This window comes from Physella acuta, unplaced genomic scaffold (assembly GCF_028476545.2).
Source record: "Physella acuta isolate Inbredline_101_S28 unplaced genomic scaffold, ASM2847654v3 ptg001874l, whole genome shotgun sequence".
NCBI lineage: Eukaryota > Metazoa > Mollusca > Gastropoda > Physidae > Physella > Physella acuta.
Genome location: NW_026733380.1, coordinates 75,360 through 86,458, shown reverse-complemented (window position 1 = coordinate 86,458; position 11,099 = coordinate 75,360). Strand labels below are relative to the sequence as shown.

At 37.9% G+C, this 11,099-nt stretch overlaps 2 protein-coding genes across 2 annotated transcripts; both read right to left on the bottom strand.

The window, feature by feature from the left end:
- Nucleotides 1–455: 455 nt before the first annotated feature.
- On the bottom strand, nucleotides 456–4,096 carry LOC131931007 (solute carrier family 13 member 2). The gene is made up of 4 exons (XM_059287690.1): nucleotides 4,010–4,096; nucleotides 2,956–3,117; nucleotides 1,276–1,413; nucleotides 456–1,104 (listed from the first exon to the last, which is right to left on the bottom strand). Exons 1-4 carry the CDS (start codon nucleotides 4,067–4,069, stop codon nucleotides 961–963), a joined length of 504 nt encoding a protein of 167 aa, XP_059143673.1. The 5' UTR covers nucleotides 4,070–4,096; the 3' UTR covers nucleotides 456–960.
- Nucleotides 4,097–6,038: 1,942 nt separating this feature from the next.
- Nucleotides 6,039–11,099, bottom strand: LOC131930996 (Na(+)/citrate cotransporter-like). The gene is made up of 6 exons (XM_059287673.1): nucleotides 10,978–11,099; nucleotides 10,339–10,482; nucleotides 9,809–9,937; nucleotides 6,714–6,818; nucleotides 6,381–6,485; nucleotides 6,039–6,153 (listed from the first exon to the last, which is right to left on the bottom strand). Exons 1-6 carry the CDS (start codon nucleotides 11,097–11,099, stop codon nucleotides 6,039–6,041), a joined length of 720 nt encoding a protein of 239 aa, XP_059143656.1.

The window sequence follows — 11,099 nt, the reverse complement described above, 5'->3', positions numbered from 1 at the left end:
AACTGAATACATAGATCCACATGTTGATTTTTTAAAAACCAGCTCAATGTGTATATCAAGGATGGTTTTTATTCTTACACTTCATCTTACACTTCATCCATATCATTAGAGGTCTCGTAACCAGGGGCGTAGCGAGGGGGGGCGGGGGGTGCGGACCGCACTGGGTGACACCATTTAGGGGGGTGACACCAAGGCAAAAAATAGCAAAATATATAGAGAAAAACTTGAGAGGGGGGGGGTGCAAATCGAAAACTTGAGAGGGGGGGGGTGCAAATCGAAAGTTTGAAGGTGGGTGCAAATCGAAAACTTGAAAGTTTGTCCCCGGGAAGGGTCGCTACGCCTCTGGGGGGTGACACCATTAAGTGCCGCACCGGGTGACACCCGACCTCGCTACGCCACTGCTCGTAACTTCCCCTTCCGGACCCAATAGACCAACATTGACATCACACTTCAGTCTACCACCTCTTTCAATACTGTATTTAAAAATACAAACATACTTTTTCTAAAATATTTAGACAGCTGAGTGTCAGCCTAGATTGATTAATTTTTATTGAAATTTACACAAAAACTCTTTTACCAACGTGAAGTAACAGTTCTATTCAATTTCTTATGTCATTGCTAAAGTTTGTCGTCACACTTTCTAAAATACTCCTCCACTAGTCTCACATTTCACACGAGTCCAAACCACTAGAGTGTAACGTCATTTATGGACGACACCAAATAAAAATTGAACCCTTTGGTAGTCGAGCGACAAAATAAACAGAAATAGACTTTACGTTTATGAAGCCGAGGAAACCTTTTTGATTCATTAAGCTTAACAATACTAATATTCGTTATTAAAATACATTTAACGAGTACAGAAGTATACTAGAACTTTTTCCATACACACCCAAAGTGTATGATAATTTGCAGAGTTTTTAGTAGGTAATGGGAAAATCATTTAAATAAATACTTTGGCTCTTAATGGGAATCAGTAGAGAGTGTGACGTTTCTTAAAAATTCTTCTGGAACTTGGTCAAACTGGAAGAAGGCGTTGCCCCACGTGAAAGTAGCGAAAACAAGAATCGGCACACAAATAATGTTGAGGAACAAACCGCTGGTCACCTTGAAGAGAAAAAATATATTAGCTTGTTAGTTAAATGATAAAATAACTCATTGTATTTCAATCTTTGTGTTACACTTTTCGCAGTGTAACACGAGTTTACAACCAGAAAGCAATTAACATCAAACTGTAGTTAACATTTAAACCAAAGCCTTAAAAGATGAAGCCATTACCATGTCTATAACACGGACAGACCCACTAGCGATGACAATGGCGTTGGGTGGGGTTGCCACTGGCAACATGAAGGCGAATGACGTAGCAATGGTAGCAGGAAACATGAAAAATAGAGGATTCATCCGGAGGATAACAGACTGGGGAAAAAAGAAACGGAACAAGTAGAGAATACATTTGGAAGATTTTAGAATATCGATACTTTACACTGAGTTCAAATCAGCTTTGGGGATTTCAGTACATTTCAAATGTGATTGTCCAGCAATCAGAGTTTCTTCCAGGCCTCTCTTCTGGGGGGGGGGGGGAGGGGAATAGCCCCCCCCCCCCCAAACAAAGTCTACCACCACCCCCCCCCCCCTCGAACGAAATGGAATTTATATAGAAAATATATACTTTTAATAGTGTCCGCCCCCCCCCCCCCGAGAATTTTAGTCCACCCCCCAGCCGAAAATTTAATGTGCCCCCCCCCCCCCCCGGACGGAGAAAATAGTCTGGAAGAAACACTGCCAGCATTGTGTTTCTGTTCGCTCTATGTCAGGAAGAGTTTCTCTCAGGCAAAACTATCCCCCCCCCCTAATCCCCTGACGAAATGAAAACCAATAATTTATATATAATTTATTTAGAAAATACAGACTTTGATCACCGACGACCGCCCCCTCTCCCTTGATTTTAAAGAAACGTTTTAGGTGTCCCCACCGAGAAAGATGTCTGAAAACATCCTGATGTCAAGTTTTTTGTGTCTTATTTCAGCAAAATGTTCTTTGTTTTCTAAATCAAAGCTAATCAGAAGATTGCTTTTGTTTACGTATCATCCAATATTGTGTAAAACTCTTCATTTAGTATGTCATGGCAGTTCTAGTTAAAATAAACGTCTTGGTTTTATTGAAAACTAAATAATGTTAACCATGGGTTACTTGTGAGGGGGTATAATTTACGATTTATTTGGTTGCGGCCCCTGTGAGACCGCACCTGTTGATGTTATTTTTTATGGTCTCCGGTTAGCATTGTTGACCCATGTTTCCCATGCCATGTGACCTCTGGGTAGTTGCGCCTTAATACGGTTCCATGACAAATGATCTCAGGACAAATGGTCTCAGACAAAATATATAATTTGTCCTGATATATTTTGTCCTGGTATCTTTTGTCCGTGAGATCATTTGTCCTTGAGATCATTAGTCCGTGAGATATTTTGTCTGAGATATTTTGTCTGAGATCATTTGTACTGTCACCCTTAATACTTACCATTTGTAAAAGTATGGGCACCATTAGCTAACCTTAATACTTACCATTTGAAAAAGTATGAGAACCATTAGCTAACCTTAATACTTACCATTTGAAAAAGTATGAGAACCATTAGCTAACCTTAATACTTACCATTTGTAAAAGTATGGGCACCATTAGCTTACTTTAACACGTACCATTTGTAAAAGTATGGGCACCATTAGCTTACTTTAACACGTACCATTTGTAAAAGTATGGGCACCATTAGCTTACTTTAACACGTACCATTTGTAAAAGTATGGGCACCATTAGCTTACTTTAACACTTACCATTTGTAAAAGTATGGGCACCATTAGCTTACTTTAACACGTACCATTTGTAAAAGTATGGGCACCATTAGCTTACTTTAACACGTACCATTTGTAAAAGTATGGGCACCATTAGCTAACCTTAACACTTACCATTTGTAAAAGTATGGGCATCAATAAATTAGCGATGGTGATGTTGCTGGTGACCTCAGTGGCAAAACACACGACGTAGGAGACGGCAAGCAGGACAACCCACTGGTTGAGTGACTGGAAGAATATCAGCTGGTCACCCAACCATCTGGACAACCCGGACACCTGGGGAATAAAGACCAGTTTTAAAAGTCGGAAATATTGTTGACCTGTATGTTTGTCTTTTTAAAACATTTATTTCTGCTTCACTAGTCAGGAACAAAAATAGATCAGAGTGAACTAGAACTGATGCCTTGTATTTTTTTTGGGGTGGACAAAGGCTATTGAAGGAAATCCAAAAAGAAACGCATCCTGAAATCGAAGTCAACGTCCTATATGGCGAAGAACAAGTTGACACGTATACTTAATTGTGTTGGAGGGGATCTCTTCCAACACTAAAAATTACTAGAAAACAACTCCAGTCCAGTGTTTGTTTCAGAAATTTTTCTCCACGAGGAAAGGGGAGGGGGGGGGGGTTGAAACTCTAGCGAGGGGCGGACTTCGTTTCATGCGAGGGGGAGGGGGCGGATTGGTTAATATATAACTTTTCTATATAATTTTTTTGGGGGTGGTGGATGTGCATCTGGAAATAGAGTGTAGTACACTGTAAGAAATTCTACTACAGTAGTCAAGGTTTTTAGTGCTTAAGAATTTAGAAAAAATGTTTGGGATTTTGTGGGGTAAGGTGATATTCGATATTAATGTAAGGTAAAATAATTTGGGTAGCTTAAAAAATTTTTTGTTGCACGTTTGTTTAGGGATATTTTTAAATAAATGTAGATTATTTATTTAAACAAATTTCAAAACTTCTTTCTTTGGACGAAATATTTTAATAAAAGTCCTTTTAATATTTTATTTTATTTTAAAAATCCTTTCCTTGTATTGATGAATTATTTTTTCTTAAGAAACATTATTTTTTACACGTTTCTCATCTAATTATATTTATTAAATATTAATACTGTTGATACTGTTGATACATTTGTTGAGACTGTATAACAAAATCAGACAAAGAAACTACCGTAGCTGCCTTGGAAATGGCGTAGCCACCTCCAAGTAACAGAAGCAACGACCAGTGCATTTTTTCTTGGACTTGGTTCCAACTTATCAGGGGCCTCAACTTTTTGTACGGGGCTGAAAGATAAGACAGTAATAAATTAGTTTTAAGTTGGCGAAGAAATGTTATGGAAGGTGAGTAAATCCTGATTTTCGTACGGGACTGAAAGATAAGAAAGTAATACATTAGTTTTAAGTTGGTGAAGTCAGGTCAGGGAAGACTAGTAACAGGAGACATGAAGCAGAAGTACCTTATGTACAAAAGAAAATTGTTTTAAAAAGTGCCCTATGTTGGAAAAGTACAAAATGAATAAGCACTATAAGAGAAAATTACATATTATAAAAGTACACAATAACAAAAAGATGCACTTTCTGTGATATGTACTATACTGTAGTTTACTTCATTAAACAAAATCAATTTGATTCCATTTATAAAAGTAATTAAGTTAGAAACAAGGTAATTAAAAAGTCTAGTGACAATTTTAGCGCAATTTCCTTATGTTATCTAAAAATAGCTCTGTCGTAGCGTAAATCAAGAGCAGGGTTAGTAAAACCATTGGTTAGTTATTAAAACGTTTTTTATTTTTAAAAAATTCAGTATTTTACATGTTTTATTTACAACGAGCCGACCCGCGGCATATCATACGCCGCTATTTAGTTTTTTTTTCTACTTTTCAGTAATTTATAATTTGTGAATTCGACAGTACCAATGCTGCCACTGAAAATATTTGCTTAAAAACACTAAACCCCCCTTCCCCCCCCCCCCCCCACGTGAAAGCAGACTCCTCTTAGTTACCTCCTCTAAGTTTAAAATCGTTTCAAACTAAATTATCTGCCCCTAATAGCCGTCACCAAACCCGTCTCTATGATTGTAAAATATAAACAGCGTGACCACAGCTCACCAGACAATATGGGGGTGGGGTGGGGGTGGTAGTGATAGTGATAGAGAGAAAGAGAGGGGACTGCAAGGAGGCGCTTGCAGCTTGTTTTCTAACGGCTCCCAGAAGAGAATTATATAAATAGATAGATAGAGTTACATGACTAAAAACCATTGCGCGCCTAGCTACCGAACGTGATGTCGCAGCCATTGAACGTGATGGCGCAGCAATTGAACGTGATGACGCGTGTGGTGTGGTTGGATAAAAATGCCTACTAAATCGGTCCAAATTTTAATTAATTAAAAAAAAAATTTGTGACCGAACGAAAAGATATTTTTGAAAACTTTCTTCGGCAATATTGTTCTAAATTATGGCAGGAATCGATTGGTACATGTTTCAAGTCGCTAAGTGGTCTGGTTGTTGAGATATGGGCCAAAACCTGCATTATTTTCGAGGTTTTTTTGCTTTGCCGGGAAATCCATGAAAGAAACCCGGAATGTTTTGGCCTATGTTCATCCTCGTAACTTGCTTAACATAATTGCTTTGGAACTAGTCCTCGATATTGCTTCGTTGAGGAGGAGATACGACTTAAAGCTGCGGACACACATACATCCATACATTCATTTATCCATCCATTCCCAGAAATGACGAGTTAATAAACGCAATTCTCCAGAATGGAAATTGCGCTAAAAAAGTATTAAGTGGCATACCTGCCCCGCCATTCCTGGAGAAAATTCTTGGAAGTGATGACGGCAATACAAACATTAAAGTGCCGAAAAATACGAAGGGTGTGGCATCCGTTAGGCTGAAAGAAATATAATGTTCACATTTAGATTAGCGTAAATTTATCGTCTTTTATATACTTTTGTACTGTTTCTCTTGTACAAAGAAATTTCTAAAAGGGTTTTCAGATTACTGTAGACTGTAGACAAACGAAAATATAAAGGAATTGAATATTGGCAACTCTATAAAAAAAAAGTTAAAAACCAGAAGGTAGGGCATTACTGGTTGAACACAAAAACGGAATCTTCGGATGGAAATGTAAAAAAATGATGTAGTATTACGTAAGTTGAGAAAGAGATTAAAGAGCGATTTGTTTTAAGATGAAGAATACTTTCACAAATCAGATTTATTTGAGAACTTTTGGTTTTCTATCCTTACTTCACCACATAAAACAAGTACAAAGAGATGAGGCTCCAAGAGTCGTATTGCAGTTGTTGTTGATACATCTCTGTTGGCCAATAAGACACCATTAATGTCACATAAAACAAGTATAAAGAAACCAGGCTCCAAGATTCGTGTTGCGATTGTTGTTGACACCGCTCTTTTGACCACTACAAGACACCATCCATGTTTTAACCCTGACTAACCCAACTCACTACAAGACACCATCCATGTTTTAACCCTGTCTTACCCAACTCACTACAAGACACCATTCATATTTTAACCCTGTCTTACCCAGGGGGAAAAAACATTGCCCAGCCGCCAGTACTTCCAAGATCACGAGTGATCCAAGCAACCAGTAGCAATACAAACGTTATAGACACTGTGGCTTGTTCGTATCTGAAATGTAAAATGTTCAGTCAAATATTGTAAATAAATTTTCATCTGCTAAAGCTAAGGACATTACTGATTTACTCCAAAAAAAAAAAAAGAAAAAAATCCCTTCCTGGTTAATTTTTATAAAACCCGTTTACTTAATGTTAATCAATTTACCGGACACAATAAGATTGAAACGATTACCGAAAACTATCATTTCACCGCAAAAATTCAAGTAAAGTGAGATCTCACGTGATAGGTCCCAAGTTGTTGTACTCATCTCTGATCATGGCGTTGACCTTCTCCAGTTTTTTCTTGTTGGCTTCTGGAGCACAGCAACAACACAGACACCCTCCTCTGTACAGACACACAGGGGACAGTTGAGTTTGGTTAGATCTTTCAAATGTTTGTACTACAACAACACAGACACACAGGGGACAGTTTAGTTTGGTTAGATCTTTCAAATGTTTGTACTACAACAACACAGACACATAGGGGACAGTTTAGTTTTGTTAGATCTTTCACATGTTTGTACTACAACAACACAGACACACAGGGGACAGTTGAGTTTGGTTAGATCTTTCAAATGTTTGTACTACAACAACACAGACACACAGGGGACAGTTTAGTTTGGTTAGATCTTTCAAATGTTTGTACTACAACAACACAGACACACAGGGGACATTTGAGTTTGGTTAGATCTTTCACATGTTTGTACTACAACAACACAGACACACAGGGGACAGTTGAGTTTGGTTAGATCTTTCAAATGTTTGTACTACAACAACACAGACACACAGGGGACAGTTTAGTTTGGTTAGATCTTTCAAATGTTTGTACTACAACAACACAGACACACAGGGGACAGTTTAGTTTGGTTAGATCTTTCAAATGTTTGTACTACAACAACACAGACACACAAGGGACAGTTGAGTTTGGTTAGATCTTTCTAATGTTTGTACTACAACAACACAGACACACAAGGGACAGTTGAGTTTGGTTAGATCTTTCTAATGTTTGTACTACAACAACACAGACACACAGGGGACATTTGAGTTTGGTTAGATCTTTCACATGTTTGTACTACAACAACACAGGGGACAGTTTAGTTTGGTTAGATCTTTCAAATGTTTGTACTACAACAACACAGACACACAGGGGACATTTGAGTTTGGTTAGATCTTTTACATGTTTGTACTACAACAACACAGGGGACAGTTTAGTTTGGTTAGATCTTTCAAATGTTTGTACTACAACAACACAGACACACAGGGGACAGTTTAGTTTGGTTAGATCTTTCAAATGTTTGTACTACAACAACACAGACACACAAGGGACAGTTGAGTTTGGTTAGATCTTTCTAATGTTTGTACTACAACAACACAGACACACAGGGGACAGTTGAGTTTGGTTAGATCTTTCAAATGTTTGTACTACAACAACACAGACACACAGGGGACAGTTTAGTTTGGTTAGATCTTTCAAATGTTTGTACTACAACAACACAGGGGACAGTTTAGTTTGGTTAGATCTTTCAAATGTTTGTACTACAACAACACAGGGGACAGTTTAGTTTGGTTAGATCTTTCAAATGTTTGTATTACAACAACACAGACACACAGGGGACAGTTTAGTTTGGTTAGATCTTTCAAATGTTTATACTACAATAACACACACACATAGAGCAGGGGACAGTTTAGTTTGGTTAGATCTTTCAAATGTTTGTACTACAACAACACAGACACACAGGGGACATTTGAGTTTGGTTAGATCTTTCACATGTTTGTACTACAACAACACAGGGGACAGTTTAGTTTGGTTAGATCTTTCAAATGTTTGTACTACAACAACACAGACACACAGGGGACATTTGAGTTTGGTTAGATCTTTCACATGTTTGTACTACAACAACACAGGGGACAGTTTAGTTTGGTTAGATCTTTCAAATGTTTGTACTACAACAACACAGACACACAGGGGACAGTTTAGTTTGGTTAGATCTTTCAAATGTTTGTACTACAACAACACAGACACACAAGGGACAGTTGAGTTTGGTTAGATCTTTCTAATGTTTGTACTACAACAACACAGACACACAGGGGACAGTTTAGTTTGGTTAGATCTTTCAAATGTTTGTACTACAACAACACAGACACACAGGGGACAGTTTAGTTTGGTTAGATCTTTCAAATGTTTGTACTACAACAACACAGGGGACAGTTTAGTTTGGTTAGATCTTTCAAATGTTTGTACTACAACAACACAGGGGACAGTTTAGTTTGGTTAGATCTTTCAAATGTTTGTATTACAACAACACAGACACACAGGGGACAGTTTAGTTTGGTTAGATCTTTCAAATGTTTATACTACAATAACACACACACATAGAGCAGGGGACAGTTTAGTTTGGTTAGATCTTTCAAATGTTTGTACTACAACAACACAGACACACAGGGGACAGTTCAGTTTGGTTAGATCTTTCAAATGTTTGTACTACAAAAGTGCATTTAATAATCACGACATTTGTTACTTTTCAAAAATAAATGTTAACATATCTCAGGTTTACTGCAGTTCCCTCATGTCTCCTGTGGAACACACTAGCAAGGAACTCATTAGCAGAGAACTCACCCGCAGGGAACTCACTAACAGGGAACTCACTAACAGGGAACTCACTAACAGGGAACTCACCAGTGGAACTCACCAGTGGGGAACTCACCAGTGGGGAACTCACTGGTATTGGTATCGGTAACTTGATGACCTCGGCCCAAAGACCCACATAGGCTCAAGACAAATAAATACAAATAACTTTCTTAGTTTTATCACTTTTTTGTCTTCTATGGTAATTGACCCAAATTTAAACTTTAAAGGAAAGATATTTTAAATTATTTAATTATCGTTTAGGAGAATAGTAAAATAGAGAAGTGAAGTTAAATGCACACTATAATAAAGTAAAATAATAAACAATATCTCAGCAAACTAATTGAGACAACAGAACATTAAAAATCCAAAATAAAACTGAAATAAAATGCTAAATTAATGCTTCGATGTGGTGCTGAGAGAAACTATCTCTTTCAGACCAGATGGTCCGATAATTAGATGAAGTAGAGTTCAACTGTTTCTCTGAACTCGGCTTTACCTTCCCTGGCTTGATTCAGGTACGCATCAGAGCCGGGTAACTCGCAGAAGTGCAAGTGATGTCAGCCAGAGAACAAAACTCCAGCCTTTACGTGCAGTAAACTTGTACCAATAAAAATAAAACTAACGAAACTATGAAAGTAGGAGATTAACGCTCTATGTCTTCACCTTATGGATGCAGAATCGTGTGAGTCACGTGACGTTAAACTTACCTGCATCTGAGAAAAACAGCAACCATCCAGAGCCACATGATGAAGACAAGTATAAGAGACAGAGGCAGGCCATAGATAAGCCAGCTGCTGAATGTGATGGGAGACCTGAGGCCGACGTCTTCAAATACTCTGTAACGCCAAAAGAGAAACTCAGATCTTAAATTACTATGAATGGCAACCATGTCTCACCAGCCCAGTATAGAAAAATAAATGTGTTTTACATGTATTGTGTTGGGTTGTGTTTTGCTTTTTGTGGTGAGGTGCATTGTGTGTGTGTTGATTTGTGTTTCTTTGTTTCTGTGTTGTTTTATTATGTTATTTGTCGTATTGCACTAAGCACAATTTAGAGGCAAATGTATACGGTTAAAGCTATGGATTGCTGGGTGTTTTTGTCTTATCGTTAAAGTCAAAGTATGTTAAAGTCAGTATATTATATGCGTCTTTTTTTTGTGATTTTTTTAATGAGCATACTTTTCGTAAAACAGGCATATTTTTTTTATATAAGCTGTATAAATTAAAATGTAAGTTACTTTTGTGCGGCTCCATACAGTATTAAATTAGTTCCAGTGCCTGTCAGGCTGGCGATACCTCCGATGTTGGCCGAGTAGGCGATCGTCAGAGAGAGCGCCTTGCTCAGTCTAGAAAACTCGGCATCGGCTCTTTCTTTGTCTTTCCTGTAGAAACAAAACATGAATCTCGTCACTTTATGTGCAATGGTAATAGGGCTGGTAAGTAGGTCACCAACCAGTTCTATGGCTAATGCAGGCTTTATTGAGCCGTAGAACTGGTTGGTGACCTACTTACCAGCCCTATATACATGCAGCTCATTCTTATCCAAATAATTTACTAATTTAAAAATAGTTGAAAAATAATTAAATATTCAGTTTTAAAAGTAAAGGGTCACAACATAATCCTGAGTCCCTTTTTCGGTGTCCAGAGATAAAGCGACTGGGAACAATTTCCTAAAAATTGAAACTAATCAGTAAAGTTCAAGCCCATAGTCTATCGAACAAGTGAAGTAGATTCTCCTGTTTCTGTGACAGCGGCATATGATGGTATAGTGTGGTCAACACTAAAATATTGTACCGTTATTAAACTGTTTGAATTATAAACTTTATGTTTTCGAATAAAGTTTTTAAAGCAAAGAGCCATTCCAGATGTCTGCTCACTTGCTCAAGACCTCCTGACTGTTCATGTCCTTGAACTGCTGGAGCAAGGCCTGGACGATGGTCATCATCATGATTGTGGTGGCCGTGTTGGAGATCCACATGGACAGGAACCACGTGACCAT

Excerpts from the sequence above, each read along its gene's own strand:
- LOC131931007 (XM_059287690.1), bottom strand. The coding sequence starts at position 4,069 with ATGCACTGGTCGTTGCTTCTGTTACTTGGAGGTGGCTACGCCATTTCC. Across the intron at positions 3,118-4,009 it reads CCATTTCCAAGGCAGCTACG|GTGTCCGGGTTGTCCAGATG; the intron begins GTAGTTTCTTTG and ends TTTATTCCCCAG. Across the intron at positions 1,105-1,275 it reads CTGTCCGTGTTATAGACATG|GTGACCAGCGGTTTGTTCCT; the intron begins GTAATGGCTTCA and ends TTTCTCTTCAAG.
- LOC131930996 (XM_059287673.1), bottom strand. The coding sequence starts at position 11,099 with ATGGTCACGTGGTTCCTGTCCATGTGGATCTCCAACACGGCCACCACA. Across the intron at positions 9,938-10,338 it reads CTGTATGGAGCCGCACAAAA|AGTATTTGAAGACGTCGGCC; the intron begins GTAACTTACATT and ends TTGGCGTTACAG. Across the intron at positions 6,154-6,380 it reads GCAATGTTTTTTCCCCCTGG|AGATGTATCAACAACAACTG; the intron begins GTAAGACAGGGT and ends ATTGGCCAACAG.